This window comes from Rana temporaria, chromosome 1 (assembly GCF_905171775.1).
Source record: "Rana temporaria chromosome 1, aRanTem1.1, whole genome shotgun sequence".
NCBI lineage: Eukaryota > Metazoa > Chordata > Amphibia > Anura > Ranidae > Rana > Rana temporaria.
In genome coordinates, this window is record NC_053489.1 from 381,924,870 (window position 1) to 381,950,551 (window position 25,682).

The following is a 25,682-nucleotide window of genomic DNA, read 5'->3' on the forward strand; positions in this document are numbered from 1 at the left end:
GTGAGTCCGAGAGGCAGAACGGAGAGTGAAACAAGGCATTTCCCTGTTCTGCCTAGTGACATGACAGGGATCTAATGCTCCCCATCATCGGGAGCAGCCCATCCCCCCACAGTTAGAATCACTCCCTAGGACACACTTGGCCCCTTCATCACCCCCTAGTGTTTAACCCCTTCCCTGCCAGTGTCATTTGCACAGTAAATCAGTGCATTTGTATAGCACCGATCGCTGTATAAATTATCAATGGTCCCAAAATAGTGTCAAAAGTGCCCGATGTGTTCGCCATAATTTTGCAGTCGACGATTAAAAAAAAAAAAAAAGAAAAAAAAAAAACGCAGATCGCCACCACTAATTAAAAAAAAACCTTAGGTAGACGTAACGGTATTGCTATGAGTCTTTCAGGACAGCACTTGGAGAGAGCGTAGCTCCACCCACTTCCCAGGAAACACTGCAGTCGTTGCTTTAAATTCCGCCCACTTGCACCATGACCACCAGTTGTTAACGAGTACCTCCGGCCATGCTGAAATTAGATAAGCAGAAACATAGCAACTATTACACATTAGCATTTATACATTAGCCTTTATAATACAAAGGGAGGGTTATCGGTGCTGTCCTGAAAGACTCATAGAAATACCGCTACCGGTAATTCTAACTAAGGTTTTCTCACCTCGTCTTTCAGGACAGCACTTGGAGATGACAACAGAGTACTTACTCTAGGGTGGGACCACCGCTTGCAGGACCTTCCTGCCAAAAGATTGCTCCGCTGCTGCAAGCAAATCCATTCTGTAGTGGCGAGTGAAGGTGGAGAAACTCGTCCATGTGGCTGCTTTGCAGATATGTTCTGGCGAAGCCCCAGCTCGTTCCGCCCAGGGACGTTGCCCACTGCCCTTGTTGAATGAGCCACCACCCCAGTGGGAGGTTATATATCCATAGCTTTGTAAGCCTCATGAATAGCCATACGAAGCCACCTAGCTAAGGTGTTCTTAGAGGCTCCATAGCGCTCCCGAGAACGCCACAAAGAGAGAATTGGCCTTCCTAAACTCACTTGTGATCTCTAGATCAGTGTTTCCCAACTCCAGTCCTCAAGGCACACCAACAGGTCATGTTTTCAGGCTTTCCATTATTTTGCACAGGTGATTTGATCAGTTTCACTGCCTTAGTAATTACCACAGCCGTTTCATCTGAGGGAAATCCTGAAAACATGACCTGTTGGGGTGCCCCGAGGACTGGAGTTGAAAAACACTGCTCTAGATAGTGTACTAAACATCTTCTCACATCCAAGGTATAAATGTCCCTCTCTTTCGGACCAGATGGAGCTGGACAGAATGTAGGTAGAACTATCTCTTGTGTACTATGAAATGTTGATGCCACCTTTGGTAGGAAACCCGGATCTGTCCTTAAAACAACCCTAATTGGGAAGATGGTCAAAAAAGGTTCAACAATGGACAATGCTTGGAGCTCACTGACTCGCCTAGCTGAGGTGACTGCTACCAGCAAAACCAGCTTTAATGTCCAAAACTTAAGTGAGGTTTCTATTGGCGGTTCAAAGGGTCTTTTTGTCAGACCTCTCAGAACAACCGATAAGTCCCATTTGGGAAAAAATTAAATGGTACAGGCCTAGCCCTGGCTAAGGCCTTAAAAAACCTAATGATATAGGGATCCAGAGATAACCTTCTCTAGAAAAACCGAAAGTGCAGCTACCTGAGCTTCAGGGTGCTGGCTGCCAGACCCTTGTCCATCACGTCCTGCAAAAACTTCCAGGACAGAAAAATTACTTAGAGGACAATCCTTGGACTCACACCAAAAATTAAAAATCTTCCAGGACTTAAAATAAATGGCCCTGGTAACTTCCTTCCTGCTACTAAGCAGAGTATCAACTGTTTGGATAAACCCTTACTTTTTAGGATTTGTTCCTCAGTAGCCAGACCGCAAGCTTTAGATGACTTGCGTCGGGATGTAGAAGGGAACCTTGAAACAGTAAGTCCCTCCTGACTGGTAGTAGCCAGTGAGCCTCTATCGCTAGGTCCAACAGGCCTGAAAACCAGGGCCTCTTGGGCCAAAGCGGAAGGACCAACGCTGAGCTAGCGCATCCAGTCCTTCCGCTTGGTCCAGCTTGTTGAGGGAGAAAAAACGTGGGACCTTTGCATTGGCTTGGGATGCAAACAGGTCTATTTGGGGAGTTCCCCACCTGTCCACTATTTCCTGAAAAACCTCTTGGTTTAAACTCCATTCGGACTCCAGAACCCTCTTTCTGCTTAAAAAGTCCGCTAGATGGTTCAGGTTGCCCTTCAGGTGCACCGTGGTCAAGGATGCAACATTTTCCTCTGCCCAGTACAGAATTTGTAAAGCCAGGCTTAGGAGACACCTGCTTCTCGTGCCCCCCTGCCTTGAAATATATGCCACTGCTGTGGCATTGTCTGACAGAACTTGGACATGTTGACCTTGGATTATCCGACTGAAGGCCCCTAGCCCCAGAAAAATGCTCTTAGCTCCCTCCAATTGGAAGATTTCCTGGAATCCTCCCTTGACCAGGATCCCTGGGCCATCTGGCCCTCGTGATGAGCGCGTCCCACCCCAGGAACTTGCATACGTTAATAGGATCTTTGTCGTGGGGAAGGTCCATAACAGACCCAGACTCCGGTTTGCCTGAGTCCTCTACCACCACAGTACCCTCCTCTCTACCGGAGATGGGATCATGAACTGTTTTTCCAGCGATTCCCCGTAAGCCCAGTTTCGTAAGATCGCCTGTTGGAGATCTCTTGCATGGAGGCGGGCCCACTGAACTGCTGGGATAGAGGCTGTGAGGAGACCCAGAGTGGACATGGCTGTCCGGACAGTTACTGGTAGATTTGTCTGTACTTTTACCGCTGCTTGTACTTAGACTATCTTTTCCTCCGGTAGGATAATCTTTTCCTGAACCGAATCTATGGAGTAACCCAGAAAAACTATCACTTGAGAGGGAATTAGGTTCGATTTTTCCATGTTCAAAATCCAACCTAAATCCTCTAAATGAGTCCGAGTCCTCCTCAGGTCTCTGAACAACCAATCCTCTGATTTGGCAAACAGCAGGAGGTCTTCCAGGTATGGGATCACAGACACTCCCTCCAGTCTGAGTGGTGCCAATGCCTCTGCCACGACATTCGTAAAGACCCTGGGGGAGGAGGAGAGACCGAAAGGGAGGGCCCTGAACTGAAAGTGCTTCACCCCCTTCCCTGTTCCGATTGCCAGGCGCAGGTAGCGCTGTGATGAGGCTCTTGTTAGGACATGCAGGTATGCATCTCTCAGATCTATAGGAGGCCAGAAAACATCCTGCTGGAAGAAGCTTTCTTACTGAATAGATGGTGTCCATCCGAAATCTCTTGTATCGAATGGACCCGTTTAGGATTTTTAAGTTCAGAATCAATCGGCTTCTTCACTAAAAATACGTGGGAACAACACCCTAGACCAGGGGTCTCAAACTGGTGGCCCACCAGCTGTTGCCAAACTACAAGTCCCATCATGCCTCTGCCTGTGGGAGTCATGCTTGTAACTGTCAGCTTTGCAGTGCCTCATGGGACTTGTAGTTTTGCAACAGCTGGAGGGCCGCCAGTTTGAGACCCCTGCCCTAGACCCTCCTCTTGCTGGGGTACAGGAGTGATCACCCTTTGTTGAAGAAACTCCTCTATCAGTGACATCATTGCCTGAGATTCTCCTGGTCTCGGGGAAACCGAGTCACGTAAAAACGAGACGGTGGACTTTCTGAAAATTCCAGTGCGTAGCCCTCCGAGATCACCTTGAGTACGAATGCACTGGAAGTCGCTTCTTCCCACTGTGGAAGAAACGACTGAAGATGCCTTCCCACAGCCGGGAGACTGTCATTGGGGTTTTGCGGGTTGGCTGGGGGAACTAAACAACACCCCAGGCTTCCCTCTGCCCCTCTGGGGCCGCCAGGACTTTCCACCCTGGTCTCTGTGCATCTTTTGAATTTTGGGACTGGAAAAAAGAACGAAAATTCTTCTTGGTCTGTGGCACCACTTTCTTTAAAGGAAATGCTTTCTTCCTGTCTGCCGTTCTATCTAGAACCGCCTCTAGACCGGAACCAAACACCAGACCCCCTTCAAAAGGTAGACCACACAGCTTAACCTTCGAAGCTGCATCACCTGACCATGTTTTAACCCATAAAGCTCTCCTGGCCGAGTTAATTAAGGCTGAGGACCTAGCCGACATCCTTACCGACTCGGCTGAGGCATCCGCCATGTATCCTACAGCGTTCAACAGAGCTGCAAGGGACTCTAGTAGGTCTCTGCGAGGGGTACCTGCCTCAATATGGCCTTTTAACTTATCCAACCAATGCTCCAGGTTCCTGGCTACTACTGTAGACGCCATAGCAGGCTTGAGGTTGGCTAGTGTGGAATCCCAAGCCTTCTTCAAAAGAGCATCAGCTCTTTTGTCCATGGTATCCTTCAAGGCACCCATGTCCTCAAAAGGCCAAGTCTGTGTTACGTGACACTTTAGAAAAAGCTGCATCAAGCTTAGGTTTCTTGTTCCAAACCTGCGCTTCATCATCATCAAAAGGAAATCTCCTTTTAAGAGACTTGGAGAAAAAGGGGGCCCTCTCTGGGTCCTTCCATTCCCTTTTGACAGCATCCGACAACACTTTGTGTACTGGAAAGGTTTTGTGCTTAACCTCATCTAACCTCTGGTACATCTTGTCGTGCAACAACAACTGGGCCTTATCCTCCTTAATATTAAGGGTAGCATGTATGATTTTCAGGAGGTCATCTACCTCATCCAAAGACAGCTTGTAGCGTGATGAAGATGTATGTCTATCATCATCTTCCTCTGCCTCAGACCCTGAAACCACGCTTCTAGGTTCCTTTTCCTCAGACTCACCAACTGCCCCCCCCCCCCCCCCCCGTGGGTACTAGTGGAAGCCCTAGAGGTTGACTGTGAAACCGGACGTTTGTCTAGGTAGGGACGGAATGATTGAAAAGTATCTTCCAGTTCCTTCCTGAAGGAGGAAAGCTTCTCCTTAGGTTGTTCAGAGGGTGCACTAGTGGAGGCTTCCTCTCTAACCAAATCGGCAATGCAGGTTTTGCATAACGGTTTATGCCATGATCCCCTAAGGGATGTCTTGCAAATAGCACACTTTTTCTTAGGTGGGGGCAATGCAACGTTAAGTTTCTCTTTACATTTCTGAAAGACACAAGAGACAACAACACCATGCTTAACTTTTGTGTATCAGATACCAGCAAATTGCCACCAACAGTCAGTGAACAAAAACAGACCAATTCCCATCACCGCTGTGTCAAACAAATAATAAAGCACTCTCCCAGAGACAAAACTAGAGAGAGTGCTGCAGGCTCCCCTCCCCCTAAGGGGGCAACAGGAGGGACACACATACAAATCCCAGGTATACATGGAAACCGCTGTCTCCTACCTGGGCCGGGCTGGTGCTTGTGGCTCCTGCTCCTGCCACCTCCGCTGCTTCTTCTGGCTTCATCTCTCCCAAGGTGTAGCAGCCGTCCGGTCGTTCTATTTGAACTTTCCCGGTCAAACTCGCCGCTGCGAGGACCAGAAATGCACCACCAAGGCCGCCTCCCCCGGAAGCCGCCGCCGGAAGTTCCGCCCCCCCGGAAGTGACATTGCCCGCCACTCGGACCGGACCATCGTGAACCCGGAAGAAGCACCCGGCCACCTCCATCAGTTCACCATGCCCGGCCTACGGGAGCAAAATCCTCCAGCAGCCTCTGCCCTCGCCAGACTCGAGAGGGGGAAAAGCACCGGAGCATCCCCCACCCGTCAGGGGGGATGCTGGGTCTGCCTCCAAAGAAAAAACAATCGACCGCAGGTATGCCCAAGCCACCTCCACCTGGAGAGAGTACAGCACACCCCTGGTTCCCTGCAGCGCTTCCACCATGGCCGGAGGAAACACAACAACTGAGGTCATGGTGGAAGTGGGCGGAATTTAAAGCAATGACTGCAGTGTTTCCTGGGAAGTGGGTGGAGATGCGCTCTCTCCAAGTGCTGTCCTGAAAGACGAGGTGAGAAAATTCCATAAAATCTATCCCCCATTTTGTAGACGCTATAACTTTTACGCAAACCAATCAATATACGCTTATTGTGATTTTTGTTGCCAAAAATATGTAGAATACATTTCGGCCTAAACTAAGAAATTTGGGGGGTTTTTTTATATAATTTTTTGGGGGACATTTATTGTAGCAAAAAAAAGCTTTATTTGTGGAAAAAAAGGACTTCAATTCTGTTTGGGTGCAACGTCGCATGACCGCGCAATTGTCAGTTAAAGCGACGCTGTGCTGTATCGTAAAAAGTGCTCTGGTCAGGAAGGGGGTAAATTCTTCTGGGGCTGAAGTGGTTAAAAAAAGAAAACAAACATTCAACTTTTTTTTTTTACATTGTCACTTTAAAAAAAAAAAATCAGATCACTTTTATTGCTGTCACAAGGTGTGTAGAAAGTGAGACCAAATGAATAAAACCAAGGGCTGCTTGAGGCCAATTAGCATCAATACTCATAGGTCAAAGGGGGTGTTGATTGGGACTTTCGAGGCACTGATAGAAGACCATAAAGATAATATAAAACAATATTTATTTACATACAACAGTATACAATGTAAAAACATTTGGGACAGACCCCACAGATCAGATCAGGTAATCTGAAAGGACAAAACCATCTGTGTCTAATAGGTGGAGCCAGCAACCTTGACCGGTTTCGCGGTAGTACCGCTTCTTCAGGAGGGTCTAAGCTGGTCAGAGTGATCGAGTCGTGGGTCTGATAGTCCCCCCGTGGCGCACGAGGGGGATAATTAGAACGGGCTCAAGAAAACTATAACAAACTTATAGGAACTGGGGCCAGATGGAAGCGGGGCAGATCGATTGCTGAGGCAAAACAGATTGTCCAATGGTGGATATAAAGTCAATGGACAATGTATCAGGCGTGAAATGGATAACCCGCCGTGTGTCCCCAGGGAGAGCAACCGTGCTGTCTCCTTTCACATTACCTGATCTGATCTGTGGGGTCTGTCCCAAATGTTTTTACATTGTATACTGTATGTAAATAAATATTGTTTTATATTATCTTTATGGTCTTCTATCAGTGCCTCGAAAGTCCCAATCAACACCCCATTTGACCTATGAGTATTGATGCTAATTGGCCTCAAGCAGCCCTTGGTTTTATTCATTTGGTCTCACTTTCTACAAACTAAACGGGATGCTGGCACATCTAATTTATTTCATAGCTAGTCTAACAGAGGCTACACTCTCCCTTTTTGACTGTCACAAGGTGTGTAAACATGCCTTGTGACAGTAATAGGTGGTGACAGGTACTCTTTTGGGAGGGATCGGGGGGGGGGTGTGTCTAAAAGACCCGAATCCCTCCTTTGCACTTCAAAAGAATTCAGATCGCCAAAAACGGCGATTCTGAATACTTTATTTTTTTTATTAAATCAGCACCATTGGCCGCTGAGTAAACCGGAAGCGACATTGCTTTTGTGTTTTTACATAGGAGACTGGAACAAAGCCGTTTCCGGCTTTGTTCCAGTCTCAGTATAGCCAGCCGAAGTGTCGTTTCATGGATCAAGTCTCCCAGTGGGATGGGAGGCCCGGGAAGAGCAAAGGATGGGACGTCCCCTCTCCCTCCTTTAAGATAAAAGCCACATCGATAGTTATACCTAAAGAGCCATCCGCCCACTCTAAAAAATGGTACCGGGGTATAACCCCTTAAAGCCGAGGCCGCATATGTGCATACAGTCGGCTCTAAGGGGTTAATTTGTGCTGACACCGGGCAGAATTGCTTTCTAAGCTTTCCATGCCTTTTTGCACCTCCCTTTCTTCATGTGTTCAATAGCTTTTCCCTGTGTCATTCCATTATATTACTCAACTTAATTTCTGTATTTTTTTTTTTTTTTAGTATGTTTGGATTGTTAGCAACCTGTGGTGAAAATTTAATGTCAATAGCATCTTTAGAATTATATTTACTGTGTATTAGCGTGTAAACAGTCAGTCCCCGCGTTGCATACATTTGACTAACAATCAACTCGTTCTTACAAATGGAGGGAGACAACAGAATAGGAGAGGAAATCCCTAGGAAGAGACATTCACTCTTGTAAGAGTTATCATGGGGAGAAAAAGGTGTCTCCACTAAAGCTTAATCATTACTAACACAACAACCCAACATTTTCAAAATCCAATTGTCACAGGGACAGAAAATTAGGTGAAATCTTGTAAACAGGGGCACAGACAGCAAAATAAATGTTACATGGGTGTTAACCTTTCCCTATGCTATCCAAAAAAAGTAATTTTTTTTGGTTGACATTACACTTAAAAAAAAATGTACCTGTTCCAACCTACATACAAAATTCAACTTGGAGCAAGAGTTCCACCCAAAAGTGTAACTTCCGCTTTAAGCACTCCTCGCCCCCTTATATGGCACATTTGGCATGCAATTTTTTTTTTAGTTTTCACAGGTACCCAGCTCCTACTTCCGCTCTCTCCGCCTAGGCGACTCCTCCCCTCCCCTCCACCTCCCTCCCTGCAATCTTCTGGGACACATCACAGGTCCCAGAAGAATGCCCAACCACTAAGAAGGCGCAGTGTGAACCTGCAAGCTGTCACAAGCCGAGTGCCCACACTTGCAATGCCGGAGGAGAGGGAGAGGAGCGTGGCCGCATCGCTGGACCGTGGGACTGTTTATTAAAAAAGTCAGCAGCTACACTTTGCTGACTTTTAATAAACGTAAATCTTGTTTGTAACTCTGGGATTGTCTGTATATATGTGTGCACGCATGTGTGTATATGCCTGTCATACATTATATATATATATATATATATATATATATATATATATATATATATATATATATATATATATATATACACACACACACACACACACACACACACATATATATACACATATACACATACATATATACATACATACACACACACATACATATACACATATACACATACACATACATACATACATACCTACCACACACACACACACACACCAGCACCTGCTTGGATGCAGTCGAAGTTTGGCTAAAATTTTTCCACCTGTCTAACACGACAAAAGGCAATTGAAAAATCAACTTTTGTCGATCTGAGTGTTGCCAAATAGACTGAAATTCAATGCATATATGGTCAAGCTTTAGGCATTTAAGGGGGCTCCAAAGGCAATACAAAGACTTAAACAGGTACTTGGTATCTGCACTACTGGTAGAAAACCTTTAACATTTTTAGCTCATGTAAGGTTCATTTTAAAAGTAGCATTTAAAAAAAAAAATAGACATTTCAAAAAGCACATAAAACATACAAATTTCTTGCGAGCATGTTGCAGAGCTTCAGATTCTTCTAATTTCTTTGCTTCTTCTCGAAATTTTTTTATGTTTTCCTCCATTTCTTTGTTTTTTGAAAGCTCTTGCTTAACATTGTCAAGGAGCCCAGCTAGAAATCCTCGTCTACTGTGAGAGGAATAGTATCGCCACTGCAAGGAGAAAGAGCAGAATTACTTCAATAAGTTACATGCCGAGTATAAAAAACAATAGTGCATGTAGAGTATTGTGCCTCAAAAAAAAAAGGGGGGGGGGGGGTGTTATGTAAAACAAATAGGGAAGGGTCAGTCATCATTATTATTATTATTGATAATTGATCTCTTATGCACCTAATTTGCAAAAGGAGGTGTGATTATTGTACTCAGTATAAGGCCTCGTACTTAGAGTTCATTGAAGAAAGTAGTACCCATTGTGTTATACTGATGCCTAGTCGACGTCTGGCTAAGTCCTACTACAACCAGCATGCTACACTCGTGGCAGGTTGAGATTACCTGCCTGCTGCGGGAATCTCCCTGTCATGATACGCATCTCTATTGTGTGTGTGTGTGTGACAGTTTCTTCAGTGGTGTACAGCGATCCAATTTATACACAGAAGTCAATCCTTATAGCTCACATACCACTGCACCTTTGCGGTCTCTCCTTCCACATCCCCATATGGACAATTTGCATCAGCTATCAGTAGTCAGGACTTTTCATTCATATGTCTGATCTACTTACCTGTGTTACCAGTCAGCCGGACATCAGAGGATCTTTAGAGTATTTGGATATCAGGGCATCTATTCAACCCACTGACTACCACTGCTTTGCATTGACTGGCAGACCTGTGACTGTGCAGATGTCTCAACAGGTTTAGTAGGTTGTGCATTCCATCAGTACTGTTGCACCCTAGCTCCATGATGAGGCTTGTGCCTCATATGTTCATTGTGGCTTTAAGGTGGAGCACTGTACACCTTGGGAGCGGGACCATACTGGTCCCTGGCTAGTTGGCTTAGAGCAGGGGTCTTCAAACTATGGCCCTCCAGTTGTTCAGGAACTACAATTCCCATCATGCCTAGTCATGTCTGTGAATGTCAGTTTTACAATGCCTCATGGGATGTGTAGTTCCGCAACAGCTGGAGGGCCGCAGTTTGAGGATCCCTGGCTTAGAGCCTTTGAGTGAGTGGGGTAGTTGTTTTGGAGAGGGTGGGACTGCATCCCCTCGCTTGGCTTACAAGGGGTGGTGTAATCTTGTCCCAGTATGCATGGTGAGATTTTTGGGAGAGTCTAGGTGGGGGCTTCTCTGGGAGGTTATGGGGATTGTAGGGAATTCCTCTTTTTGCTAGCACAATTTGTATGGGGTTATGTAATAAACATGTAGTTAACCAAGTTGGGAGCTTAGAGTAATTTTGTTTTTTGGCTATACACCTTGCTACCTGTAGCCGTGTCCATTTTGAACACCTTTGCCACATTTTCTGGCCTTAAAGTGAATTGGCAAAAGTCACAAGTTTCAGCTTTTAATGTTCCCTTAATAATTTAGTACAGGGACAAAATACCTGGGTCTCATAATATCCAATTTATTTTTCATATTTTATTTTTCTTAAATGTTACTCCTCTACTTCAGACACTCAAAACACAGACTTTAGGCCTGGCAGAACCTCCCACTATCTGATGAAATTCCTCATCCTTTTCCTTTATTCAGAAATTCGCCTGTTTGCATTCCCCAAAAATTTCTTAAAGCATAGATCAGTTAATACATGTATAATACAGTGCCGCACAACAGATCGTTTAGTATCGGCTTTTTGTGGCATAGTAGTTGCCCCTGTATTGGACTGCATGTGCTTCAGCAACTGTGAAAGGAGGGTGGATTAACAGTGCCTATATTTTTACTTTATTTTCTAGCGGCCCAGATCAAATTATATTGCCCCATATGCCACTATAGAAGAATCCTCAGTTGGCCCACTCTTACACATATCCAGACCCTATCACTTGGACAAAATGTGGGGTTAAAAAGGTTGGGGGCGTACTGAGGGATGGGGTGCTGCTCCAGTTTGAAGGTCTTAATCCCAACATCAACTATCTAATTGACTCCTTAGCTCCCATGAAGGTGATATGTACCCTACTTTCATTATTGTTCTAGGTTAGGAAGCTTATTCTCTCATGGAAAAAGCCTGCCTATCTGACTGAAAAGCATTAAAGGGTCACTAAAGGAAAAAAATGTTTTGGCTGAAATGACTGTTTACAGGGTATAGAGACATACAAGTTAACTGATTCCTTTTAAAAATGATTACAAATAGATAAAAATCAATCATATAATGTGCCTGCAGGTTAGTTTCACTTTTAAACTGGTTTCATGTTCCTGTGAACTAGAGACACACAGAACAAAAACAAATCCAGGGCAGTGTTATGTTTTTAAAATGAATCTGATTGGTTCTGTTAAGTTTTAGACACACAGTAATGACAGCTTAGACCACAGTGAAAAGCTCCCAGTACTGTGGTTATAAGGAAACAGACAACCAGGAAGTGTGGAGATCACAGAAGAATTACAGCAACTTCAAAGCAAAAAGGAACAATAAGGACATGAAACCAGGACTGCAGTAAAGGAAGCTATTTAGCTAAAAAAAAAATCCTTTAGTGATCCTTTAATAAAACTTTACCTACATTATAAAGCCATATATGCCAGTAGAGGTGTGCCAGCTAAATCTGATGAAGCGACTTGATCCAAGTCTGCAGATCCCACAGAATCACTGGAGCATTTCCAGCTACTGCCAGAGCTACTGCCGTGTCAGAAAACTAGCTTATTCAGCAAGCAGGTGGCCAAGGGTATCTTGGAGCCATGATCCAACCTTCTTCACCTGCAATGAAAACGCACCTAGGTGTCTGGACTATTTCCCTATGATCAGATGCAACTAGTTGGTGTAAATGGATGCCTGAACACTGCAGCTGATGTAAGCAAAGTATATGCCCCAAGTTAGTATCCAAATTACCTTTTTTGCCACAGGAAACTCTTGTTCTCTTTCAGATGGAAGTAGTATACCAGAACCCTAACGTTATCGTATGGTATTCTCATCAGGAGACCTTGCAAGTGGATGGAGAACTAGGCTTGGAAGACCCAAGTTGGCTTAATCCAGTAGAAAAGGAAGAAAAAAAAAAGAGAAGGGACATGGTAGACCTATCTCTAGACTTCTTATGCTGATAAAGGTGGATGCTCTGGCTCCAGTGATATCCTAATGATTATGTCAAGTGTAGGCCCAAAGATTTCACCTCTCAAAGACCAAGTGGGTCAGGTGCTCCTTAAAAGAAGTGTCTGTGTCACTTCAATACAGGGCACAGACACATTTTCAGCTTTCAGTGCTCTCACTCTTTGAATGGCAAGTTCTTGTCATGCAACACTGTGCCCAAAACAACATTTTATAATTTTTCTCCACAGAAAAAAAAGCTCTCTTTTGGGGGTATTTAATCACCACTTTTTTTAGTTTCTATGACAAAATGTTGGAAATAGGATTTTTGTATTCACCATAAAATCCTTTTCTCTGTAGTCCATGGACGGACACAGCCTTCAAAGTCTTGACATATGGGTTGTGTTCCTATTCATAGGAGAGGACTAGGCAGAACATGTTAGATATTTAAATACATGTTACTTTAACAGAGTTGAACAGCCCCGCCCAAGGGGGCAGTCCCTCCGGACATAACCCTCCTCCCTGCAGCCTTAGTTCTTAAGCAGTACAAACCTAAGAAGGAGGGGTGGGTGCTGTGTCCGTCCATGGACGATAGAGAAAAGGATTTTACGGTGAGTACAAAAAAATCATATTTTCTCTTATTGTCCATGGACAGACACAGCCTTCACAAGTCTTGACATTCGGGATGTCCCCAAGCAGTGTCAAAAAACGAGGGGTGGGAACAGTATCAGTAAAAACAAACAATCTTCACCCAAAAATAAGCAGAGCTCCTCAACGGAGGAGTTGCAACTTTAAACAGCTGCCTGCTAAATCTTGAGGCCGAAGGAAGCATCTGAAGATGCACTCACATCAACCTTGTAAAATTTTGAAAACGTGTGAACCAAGACGCCGCCTTACACACCTGTGAGACAAACACTTGATGTTGGAAAGCCCAGGAAGCACAAATTGCCCTGGTTGAATGTGCCGTCACCGGAAAGGGGGGCACCTACCCCATTAGAGCATAGGCCTGTATGACGGTCTGCCTGATCCACGAGAAATGGTGGCCGACGAGACCGCCAGGCCCTTTTGTGGACCAGATACTGACACAAAAAGTGAGTCAGACCTCCGAAACGGAGCCATAGCAGACAGGTACACCTGCAAAGCACGTACTACATCTAAAGTATGTAGCGCACAAGGACAGAAGTACAATGTCCTCGTTAAGGTGAAAGGCCGAAGCCACCTTCAGAAGAAAGGAAGGTTGCGGGCGCAACACCGCCTTATCCCTAAAGGGGACCAAGTATGGCGACTTGCAAGACAAGTCCGCCAATTCAGAAACACGTCTGACAGATGTAATGGCCACTAAAAAGGCCACTTTCTGAGATAGTGTCGAGAGGAATCTCTCTGATGTTTTCAAAGGGAGGTTCCTGAAGAACCGAGAGCACCAGATTCAAATCCCATGGAGGAAGAGGTGGTTTAATAGGGGGAAGCACATGACGAACCCCCTGCACAAAAATACCCACCAGAGAATGGGCCGCCAAAGGCCTTTGAAAGAACACAGCCAAGGCTGAATTCTGTCCCTTAATGTTTTCTGATCTACTCCACGCTGTAAAAACAGCAGGACTCTGGAAACCGAATACGTCCGTGGACGCCACCCCATCTCTTCGCACATAGAGATGAAGGCCTTCCAGGTGCGATGGTAGATTTTCCTGGAAGACGACTTCCGTGCCCTCAACATAGTTCAGATTACAGAGTCGGAAAGACCTCGGCCCCTTAGTTCCTGGCTTTCAACAGCCATGCCGTTAAAGCCAGCGACTGTAAAGCAGGATGAATTATGGGACCTTGAGACAGAAGGTCCTCCCGCATTTGCATTCGCCACCAGGCGCACAAGATCGGCGTACCAAGGACGTCTGGGCCAATCCGGAGCGATTAGAATCATCGTGTTCCCTTCGGCCTCCACTCTGCGGAGCAGCCGAAGAAGCAACTTCAATGGGGGAAAGGCATAAATTAGCCGATACTGACCCCACGGGGCCACCAACGCGTCTGCCCAGGGATCTCTGGACCTGCCCACGAACCTCAACACTTTGCGGTTGAGGCGAGGGGCCAGGAGATCCACGTCCGGTGTGCCCCACCTCCTGCAAAGGAGTTGAAACACCTCCAGATGCAATGACCATTCCCCCTGGTCCAGCATCTGGCATCTCAGGTAGTTTGCCCGACAGTTTTCCGGAATGTAGACGGCCGACAGAGCAGACATAAACTTCTTTCTGCCCACCTTAGGATGTGCGTAGCCTTTTTTTGTACAGTTTGAGGTGCTTTCACTAGGAAAAGACAGGGATAATTTTCCTTGCTTTGCAGAAACACAAGATCCATGCCTCCCCCTACTGACAGAATGCCTTGTTTACATAGGCAGACTGCCGTTCTGCCTTAGTACTGAAGGATCAGCGGGTGTTGGCGGGCAGAGTCTGCGGTACCCCTTGATCATGTCCTGCATGCTATTATACAGCAGGAGCGAGCATCTGGCACACATGTGTGCCCGCTACCTGGAAGTGCAGGATCAGGTGTGTGTATATATACACACACACACACACACACACACACAATCCCACACACAGCGGCCACCCTGTAGCAGTAAGGCCTCATGCACATTGAAAGTTTTTGGATGCTTTTTTTTTTTTTTACAGCTGCTGTTTTTGGCTTCAGACGTGTTTTTCTACAGTCAAACTCTCCAGCATGTTATCCTATGTGTCCATGCACACGTAGGCCGTTAACTGTTTTTGGCTGAAGCGTTTTCTAGCTGTAAAAATTCTCAAACGTCAAAAAACACGGATAAATGTTAGTACATTTACTACTACTCTGGGAGGGTGATCAGGGATGTTTTTTTTTTAGATAGTCCAGTTGAAAAAAATTACATCTAGTTGAACCAATAAAGGGGGTGGGGGGAGAATCATAATCTCATATACACAATCCCATACGCACAGTTGATTCAAAGGAAGGCAAAAAAAAAAAAAAAAACTCATGATCAAATTTGCTCCAGCAGGGGAACAAATCCCTTCCCGATACCCTGAGAGGCAATAGGATATTGCATGGATCAACTTTACCTATAAATACTAGTATCCAGTTAAATTATGTACATATGTACATAATTACCAAAGAAAGAATTCAGGCCTTTTTTAAAGCAATCTTCTGAGCTGGCCAGAACCAGATCTTGGAGTCCATTCCATATGTTCAGTTCTTACTGTGAAGAAGCCTTTAGTTTAAATCTCTTTTCATTTAGACATTGCAAGCTGTCGTCAAGTGCTCTCCCTTCTCCCCTGCAGCAGCTGCTGATTGAAATAGGGTAACACTTAACTATTTTCAGCTTGCTCCAGTCTAGTCAAGTAAATACATATTTTTTAAACAGGCTAGCTAACATTAGCATTAGGAGGGTGAAGGGAACATTTTATGACTACTAAAAGTGTGAAGGAAGCCTGCACATCTGTTGTCAGTACTGTGACAGGAAGTCAGGTAAATCTGTGGGTGTTGTCACTGATGGGACATACATTTCTGCCTTGTTTAGACGATACACAGATGGTTATCGGGCGTCGGCTACAAACGTAGCCAGAGAAAGGCTAAGGGCCGTTGAAAAACTTCAGCTGTTCAGAATGAGGCAATTAAGGCCTCTATAAGTAGTCCAAAGGATTACCACTAATTTGCTGTGTGGAAGGTAGACGCCCAGAGTGGCTAGGGTTGTTTTTATGTTTGATTTTGTTTATGCGGTTTGGATGCTTGCAATTGTTTTCCAGCAACATGGAAAAATAAACCAAGAACTTTGTTTTCAACCGTCTTCAACTGCCAGTCTGTATAAATTCAGTGTGTGGTGAACCCATCCAAGGGGTAACCCCCCCCCCGCTACCGAGCTAACCCCTCACATATGGTGGAGTCTCGCGGGCAATTAAAGTAAACCCAAATTGGAGGAGATACTGAAACAGCTGGTTTTATCAAATACAAATCAACAGCAGACGAATGCAGATTGGCAGCGGAGCATTGCAGCTCAACAGAGCCTTGCAGCACAACAACAGGCTCACCAAGAGAGCCTTGCAGCTCAACAACAGGCTCACCAAGAGAGCCTTGCAGCTCAACAACAGGCTCACCAAGAGAGCCTTGCAGCTCAACAACAGGCTCACCAAGAGAGCCTTGCAGCTCAACAACAGGCTCACCAAGAGAGCCTTGCAGCTCAACAACAGGCTCACCAAGAGAGCCTTGCAGCTCAACAACAGGCTCACCAAGAGAGCCTTGCAGCTCAACAACAGGCTCACCAAGAGAGCCTTGCAGCTCACCGAGAGAGCATGGCAGGCTTGGAACAGAGACACCAGCAGCAAATGGAGGCCATCGTGACACAGCTTCAGAGACAGCAGACCGAGGTTGGGAGTCAGGCCAGTAACATACCGACTTTTCGGGACAGAGAACTGGGACTTTGAAATATTTGATTCATTTTCTGGTATCCTTGGAAACAGTCCACCCTTAACATCTCACTGGGAGCAGTGGGACACATATTGTGAGGATCTGACCAAGTACAAAAAGCTAACTAGTTTGGAAACATGGGGAACAAAAGAGGTGGATTATCTTCGTCTTGATGACTTTTTAAGTCCCTATCAGGATGAAGAAGTTATCAGTAAAACCCCCACTCTTGCTCAGCTAAACAGTAAGGAGCTTTGTGAAGACCTATTTGAAAGATTTCCCATACCGATGCAAAAGGCTTTGAGTGGTGCTGAAATGAACATGGATGAAATTGATCAGGTGATCATAGTGGGTGGAGCTTCTTAAAGCAGTGGGCAAGGAGGAGTTGGCAAAGAACATAAATGCAGATGAAGCAGCAGCTATGGGGGCTGTATATCAAGAAGCTGCTCTTAGCAAGGCATTCAAAGTTAAGCCATTTGTAGTTCGAGATGCAGCCAAGGAATGTGGCAGTAACAAGTTCCAGTGTACTAATAGACAGTGTATTCCCTATACTATGCACTGCGATGGAGACAGTGATTGTGGTGATCATTCAGATGAACAAAACTGTACAGTCACTAAACACGTCCGCTGTCAAAGTGGGGAATTTAAATGTCCATCTGGTGAATGCTTGCTAATGGAATGGAAATGTGATGGTGCAAAAGACTGCAAAGACGGAAGTGATGAAAAGGACTGTAAATTGGAGAAGATCACTTGTGAAAATGAGCAGTGGGCTTGTGCTAGTGAAGATCAATGTATTCCGACCTTCTGGCGGAGTGATGGTCACACGGACTGCCATGATGGCAGTGACGAAGTTCAAAGGTAAAGAGAACACAAAGATGTGCAAAGGTAAAGAGAATCAGTGTAAAAATCTTAATTGTGTTCCAAATAATGCTGTTTGCGATGGACAATCTGACTGTCTGGATGACTCAGATGACAGTGGTGCAACCCCAGTTCAAGATGAGCGTGATTCTGATGATGAGGGAAATAACAGACAACATGGATCAGATGGTGAAAGTCCAGTGCATCGATATGAGAATGACAACAGCGATGATGACATGAGAGGAGGAGGCAGCGGATCTGAGAATGAAGCAAATGATTCAGAAGATAATGAACCTAGGGAGCGAACATCCGGCGATGTATAAAATGGTAGCAATAATCGTAATGCTAGTGACTCTGAAAATGAAGATGCTCAAAATCACATTGCCAGCGATTTGGATGATGAGCCAACCAGACAAAAAGGCAGTGGTGATGATGATACACCTGTGAAAGGAGGAGCCAGTGACTCAGAGGAAGAAGACGACAATGAAGATGATAAACATGATATCAGTGATACCTTCTCAGAGCCAGGTTATGAAAATGATTCTGTTGAAGATTGGGAAGGAATAACTGCCGTGTCATCGAGGAAAAGACGAAAGCGAAGGTATTTCTGGAAATATATTGAGCAATTAATGCCTTCTCAACAGAAGGGGATGCTGAGACCGTCTGAATGGGACAGAGACACGCTTCCCAGTAATATGTACCAGAAGAATGGTCCGCATCACGGCAAGTACACTGTGAAGAAATTTCGCAGAATAGATGTGGAAGACCTGACTCCAAATCCAAGAAAACATCTGCAGATTGGTGGTGAACTGCGTAAACTGAATAAAGTAATCAGTGACCTAACACCCGTATCGGAGCTTCCTGTCACTGCCAGGCCGCAATCTAGTAAGGAGAAAAACGGAAAATTGAATACTTACCTTTCCGTAATTTTCCTTTCCTGGGGCCTACCCATGGCAGCATACCAATGGTCATGGCTCCGCCCCCGACCGACCCACAGGACCTCTTAACTCTCTAAAAGGAGTAGTCCCCCCCCCCCCGGTTAGGCATTCTTAGTAACTAGACCTCAGACCCAAAGAGCAAGTCAGCAAGGGAGGGTGTATGCTGCCATGGGTAGGCACCAGGAAAGGAAAATTACGGAAAGGTGAGTATTCAATTTTCCGTTTTCCTGGTGCCTCCATGGCAGCATACCAATGGTCAAATAACTCGCTTACAGGGAGGGTGCTGCTCAAAAAATATTTTTAATGAATTACAGAACGGATCGTTCTAGCATCTTCCTCCTAAAATCGCAGGAGGTGAGAGCTGCCGGATCCAGGCTATAGTGAGCCATAAAGGTGCTGAAGGAGGACCAGCTTGCCGCCTTGCAGATTGTTTCCGGGGAGACCCGCGCCAAGGCTGCCCAAGATGATGCGATTCCTCTCGTCGAGTGGGCGTTCACCGCTTTGGGAATAGGGAGACCACTAGCCCCGATAGGTGTTTTGGATAAGTCTCACAATCCAGTTAGCTACTGTTGTTTTGGAAGCCGCTTCTCCTTTCCTTGCCCCTCTGGGGATGATAAAGAGTCGTTGGTCCTTCCGGAACCCCTGCGTGAGTTTTAGGTAGTGTTTTAAGGACCTGGCCACATCTAGCTTGTGTAGGTTCGAGGAGTTTTGATCTTCTCCAAATGCTGGCAGGACCCATTCCTGATTAAGATGAAAGGCCGAAGGCACTTTGGTAATGAATTGATGAATGGGCTTGAAAACCACCCTGTCTGGGAAGAAGGTGATATAGGGTTCCTGAGCACCAAGAGCTTGGATCTCCGATATTCTGCGTCCCGACGTGACGGCAATTAAGAAGGCCGTCTTCCAAGTGATATCCTCTAGTGAGCATTCCTCTGTGGGAGCGAAGGGCGGACGTGCCAACGCCTCTAATACTACAGTAAGATCCCACTTGGGATATAACGTCTTCCTAGGGGGGCGTAATCTTAGGACCGCCTTCAGAAAACGATCGACCGGTGGGTCATGAGCCCATCTGGTATCTGTTAAGGCTGAGATGGCAGACACCTGGACCTTTAGTGTGCTGTGGCCTAAACCTAGGTCCAAACCTGACTGTAGAAATAGCAGCACATTATGGATTCCGGGAATTAGAGGGTTGAATTGGTTGGAATCTGCCAGGGCTACAAACCTCTTCCATATCCTGCCATAGAGAGAGAGAGAGAACGAAACAATTTTATGTTTTTTCCTTTTTTTTTAAAACAAGTATCATTTTTCAAAACAAAGTTTTACCCTGGCAGGGATCCATGGTCAGTGCTGGAGAGGTGGAGAGCAGAGATGCTTCTCTGAAGGCAGCCTGTCCTCAAATGAGGCAACAGGCTGCTTAAGTAGATTGGGAGTACCAAGATGGCCGCCCGTGATGCATCGTGCATGCGCCGCCACGCCGACGGAGCCCCGCCCACCGAGATGACGAGGCTGAGCTCCGTGACACGCGCGAAGCGCCGACAGCATGGGGAAGCTGCGAACGGGGAGACAGCTGTACTGCTCCCTCTCTCTCCCCACACCGAGCGATGCGGAAGCCGGATGGCGGTGGGGCCAGGTAAAGCACATCCACAGTGCTATAGAACCTGTTACTGGGAGCAAACGGGTGATGCCTAGGACAGTCAGCCTGTGTACCTATCGAGGAGAGGGGAAGCTCCTGGAGGTACTAAGTGTGTGTGCTTGCCAAAAAAAGATCCACAGAAAAAAGGGCTCCTATACTTATCTGGTGCCTTTAGCAACCCAAGCGATAGGACTCCATCCTGCAGGAGAGCATGAACCTGCAACGGTACACCATAAGACGGTGAGGTAGGACTGACGCGTGATCCTGCGGGGATGAGGACAGAAAAAAGAATGCCTAACCGGGGGGGGGGGGGGGGGGGGGGGGGGGGGGGGACTACTCCTTTTATTAGAGAGTTAAGAGGTCCTGTAGGTCGGTCGGGGGCGGAGCCATGACCATTGGTATGCTGCCATGGAGGCACCAGGAAAACAAGCTGGCTTCCAGAGCTTGCCGTCAAAAAAAGAAAGCCCAGTATGAAGCCAATAAAGTGAAGCTGTGGGGCCTGAATACGGAATATGATAATTTGCTGTTTGTGATCAATTTAATAAAACAAGAGATAATGACACAAATACCCTGGGTGAAATGGGCTTTGGATTCTCTCCGGTACTACCTTGTGGGTAGACAGTTTGAACTGGTGACAGATCATGCCCCATTGAAGTGGAGGGCACCGACCAAAGATTTAAAGGCACGGATTGAAGATTTAAAATGAGCTACAACTAAAGCTTAAAGAGGCCCTAAAAACTAGCAAGGCTAGAGAGAATAACCTCACAGAAGACCTTGAAAACCTAAACCAAGAGTTGCGAACAAAGCAGAGAACCCTTAATAAACAACAGAAGGAAAAAGATGAAGTAAACAAGGAAAATGAGGAACTGAAAAAAAGGGTGAAACATTTGATGAGCAGCGTACAGAGCAAGTCCGTTCTGGACAGTAAACAGAGCATGATAGCTGAGCTTCAGAAGAAAATTAAAAAGCTTGAACTGGTAACGCATCGCCCCGGTGCTAAAATGGGGAATGCAGATGGGTTGTCCCGAGTGCATGCCTGCCTGGCAACCTGTGTCCCAACCCAAGAGGGGGGGTATGTGACAGGAAGTCAGGTAAATCTGTGGGTGTTGTCACTGATGGGACATACATTTCTGCCTTGTTTAGACGATACACAGATGGTTATCGGGCGTCGGCTACAAACGTAGCCAGAGAAAGGCTAAGGGCCGTTGAAAAACTTCAGCTGTTCAGAATGAGGCAATTAAGGCCTCTATAAGTAGTCCAAAGGATTACCACTAATTTGCTGCATCATTCCTAAGGCTTTGTGAGTAGGAGAGCAGCGTACTGAAAGTCTCCTGAGGAGGTGAGGAGACCATTGATTTTTCTGTGTGATAAAAATCAAGAGACTATTGTTTGTGCTGTCGGCCCAGCGCTAGGCTGAGTCAGACTCCATAGATAGGTTCCTGTGTGGAAGGTAGACGCCCAGAGTGGCTAGGGTTTATTTTATGTTTGATTTTGTTTATGCCGTTTGGATGCTTGCAATTGTTTTCCAGCAAGATGGAAAAATAAACCAAGAACTTTGTTTTCAACCGTCTTCGACTGCCAGTCTGTATAAATTCAGTGTGTGGTGAACCCATCCAAGGGGTCACACACACCCCGCTACCGAGCAAACATCTCATAGTACACAAAAAGGTATCTGCAATGAGACACTGGGTAAGGCGCCTTTCACACGGGCGGCTGTTTTGCCACAGATAAAAGCATGTTTATGTTTTGCTGGAATTCAAGACTCCAGGCACAGCGATCAGCTGCATTTGTACAGTGCTCTTAGCTGCGGTTGCGTTTAGCCGCGGCACGATATTGAACGGAAATCCGAATTGGATCCCTGCAAATACCAAGCACTGAGTTTGGTATGAATCTTGAGGGGGAACTCCACGCCAAATTTCAATTAAAAAACAGGCATGGGTTCCTCCTACAGGAGCATACCAGGCCCTTGGATCTGCTATGTATTTTAGGGAGACACCCCATACGCCCAAAATCCATACCAGACACGTATCCGAGCAGCAGCCCGGCCGGTCAGGAAATGTTGATGAGGACATGGCCTCTTCCCGACAACCCTGGCCGTTGGTTGTTGGGGTCTGCGGGAGGGGAGCTTATCGAAATCCGGGAGCCTCCTTTAATAAGGGGGCCCCCAGATCCCGGCCCCCCACCCTAGGTGAATGAGTATGGGGTACATTGTACCCCTACCCATTCACCTGGAGGAAAAGTAAATGTAAAAAAAAAAACACTACACAGGGTTATTAAAGTAATTTGTCAGCTCCGGTGCCCCCCCTCTCTTCTTTAGCTCTTTTACGAGGGGGGGCTGCTTCTACGATGTCTTCTGGGGGGGGGGGTGTGCAGGTCTTCACCGCAGTCTGGTTCTCTTCCGCCGGGGGGGGGGCTTTCTTCTTTAGCTCTTTTACAGCGGCCCCCTCACGGGCTTCTCCTTCGACGTCTTCGGCGGGGGGGGGGATGCGCAGGTCTTTACCGCTGTCCGTTCTCTTCCGCCGGGGGGGGGGGGGGCACTTTCTTCTTTAGCTCCTTTACAGCGGCCCCCCTCCAAGACTTTTCCTTCGACGTCTTCGGCGGGGGTGCCCGGGCTTCTGTCGCCTTCTCCGATGTTGACACGTCGCTTCCTCCCGCTGTAATGCCATGTGCGTGGCCCCCAACCGATTTATATAGGCCTCTTATGACCTCACAGTCCCATCATGCTCCAGGTGCACGGAGCATGATGGGACTGTGATGTTTTAAGAGGCCTATATAAATCGGTTGGGGGCCGCGCACACGGCATTACAGCGGGAGGAAGCGGCGGGAGGAAGCGGCGTGTCAACATCGAGGAAGAAGGAGAAGAGAAGGAGAAGGCAGAAGGCGACAGAAGCCCGGGCACCCCCCGCCGAAGACGTAGCCCGGGAGGGGGGCCGCTGTAAAAAAGCTAAAGAAAGTGCCCCCCCGGCGGAAGAGAACCAGACGGCGGTGAAGACCTGCACACCCCCCCCCCCCCCGCCGAAGAAGAAGCCCGGGAGGGGGCCGCTGTAAAAGAGCTAAAGAAGAAAGCGCCCCCCCCACCCCGGTGGAAGAGAACCAGACGGCGGTGAAGACCTGCACACCCCAACAGAAGACATCGAAGAAGCCGCCCCCCCTCGTAAAAGAGCTAAAGAAGAGGGGGGGGGCACCGGAGCCGACTAATAAATTACCCCATACTCATTCACCTAGGGTGGGGGGCCGGGATCTGGGGGCCCCCTTATTAAAGGAGGCTCCCGGATTCCGATAAGCTCCCCTCCCGCAGACCCCGACAACCAACGACCAGGGTTGTCGGGAAGAGGCCCTGTCCTCATCAACATGGGGACAGGTGCTTTGGGGTGGGGGGCCACAGGGCACCCCCCTGCCCCAAAGCACCTATCCCCCCATGTTAAGGGCATGCGGCCTGGCACGGTTAAGGAGGGGGGGGCGCTCGCTCGTCCCCACCCCTTTCCTGACTGGCCGGGCTGCTGCCCGGATACGAGTCTGGTATGGATTTTGGGGGAACGCCAAACCCCACGCCATTTTTTTGGCGTACGGGATGTCTCCCTAAAATCCATAGCAGATCCAAGGGCCTGGTATGCTCCTGTAGGGGGAACCGATGCTGTTTTTTTATTTGAAATTTGGCGTGGAGTTCCCCCTCAAGATACATACCAAACGCAGATGACACAGTGCACTGCGGTTATGTGCCGATAGCTGCGGGATTTCGCAGCTGGACGCATTGAGATCTATTTTTTCTATCTGCACAAAACCACGGGGAACAAAACCGCAGGTAACCGTAGTGTGTGATTGATGTCATAGAAAAGCATTGTGTGCTTCTTCTAGCTGCGGTAAAATCTGCAGCTAAAAGCACCATTCTATCCGTCCGTGTGAAAGAGGCCTAAGGTTAATGCAGCACTGATAAGAAAATCAGTTAATGCAGCACTGATAAGAAAATCAGTTAATGCAGCACTGATAAGAAAATCAGAGAGAGGGGAATGTGCACTGAGGATGTAAAGCAGGAGTGTATGAATTGGCTACAACGTTATAGATAGGATTGAATGAAATACAGTCTTACTATGGCAAAGTTCAAATGGGTTTGTGTATTATTTTTCTTGCTTCTGTGTGTCACTTTACCTGTTTAAGCTGTAGAGCAGGAAAATACATCAGAGTAGTGAAATTACTGCTGTAAGGTACAACGTGCCAGAAATTTGCAAGCTTTTTTGCAGTGGGCATCCATACCTAGAATAATAGCAAGAGCAGTGTTAGCCACATTTCCATAACATATTTCATCAAATGTATTCTTTTACATAGTTAGTTAGTCAGGTTGAAAAAAAGACACAAGTCCATCCAGTTCAACCACAAAAAAATAAAAATAAAAATAAACAAACAAACAAAATAAAAAACACAATACAATCCCATACACCCAACTCCATACCCACAGTTGATCCAGAGGAAGGCAAAAAAAAAAAAAAAAACAGCAGAGCATGATCCAATTTGCTACAACAGGGGAAAAAATTCCTTCCTGATCCCCCGAGAGGCAATCGGATTTACCCTGGATCAACTTTACCTATAAGGCCCCATGCACACGAGACGCTGGTAAACACATGTTCAGAGGCATTTGGACAGCTTTTTCAACTGCCCCTGAACACATTCAATGTTATCCTATGTGTCCATGCACACAGTCAAGTTTTTCTGTGTTTTTCCGCAGTTGCGTTTATGCTCGTTTATGCTTGTTTTTCAGAAGCAAAAAAATGGGTTCAGATGCAAAAGTTTTCGTGTTTCAGATGCAAATCGCGGCAAAACGCGGTACTGGCATTTTGCCGCGATTTCGTTTATAGGCGTTTTTAAAGGTGACCTATTTTTTTACATTTGAAATCTCAAAAATTATGGCAAATGATGAAAAACCATAAAAAAAACACATGAAAAGATGTAATTGCTTGCATTGCATTGTGGACAATCCACAACTTGTGGCAGGTGACATGGCCAGGTGACGTGACAGGTGATGTGGCCAGGTGACATGGCCTGGTGATGTGGCAAGTGGACAATCCACAACTTGTGGCAGGTGACGTGGCAAGTGACGTGCCAGGTGATGTGGCAAGTGAACAATCCACAACTTGTGGCAGGTGACGTGCCAGGTGATGTAAACAGGTGACGTGGCAGTTGACGTGGCCAGGTGACGTGGCAAGTGGACAATCCGTAACTTGTGGCAGGTGACGTGGCAAGTGGACAATCCACAACTTGTGGCAGGTGACGTGGCCAGGTGATTTGGCAAGTGGATAATCCACAACTTGTGGCAGGTGACATGGCAAGTGGACAATCCACAACTTGTGGCAGGTGTCGTG

At 46.6% G+C, this 25,682-nt stretch overlaps 1 protein-coding gene across 1 annotated transcript in view; it reads right to left on the minus strand.

The window, feature by feature from the left end:
* TIMM44 (translocase of inner mitochondrial membrane 44) overlaps positions 1-25,682 on the minus strand; it is a 750,397-nt gene that overhangs the window by 568,227 nt on the left and 156,488 nt on the right. The window contains 2 exon segments of the mRNA XM_040322529.1: positions 9,313-9,483; positions 24,475-24,579. Coding sequence (XP_040178463.1) covers positions 9,313-9,483; positions 24,475-24,579 — 276 coding nt within the window.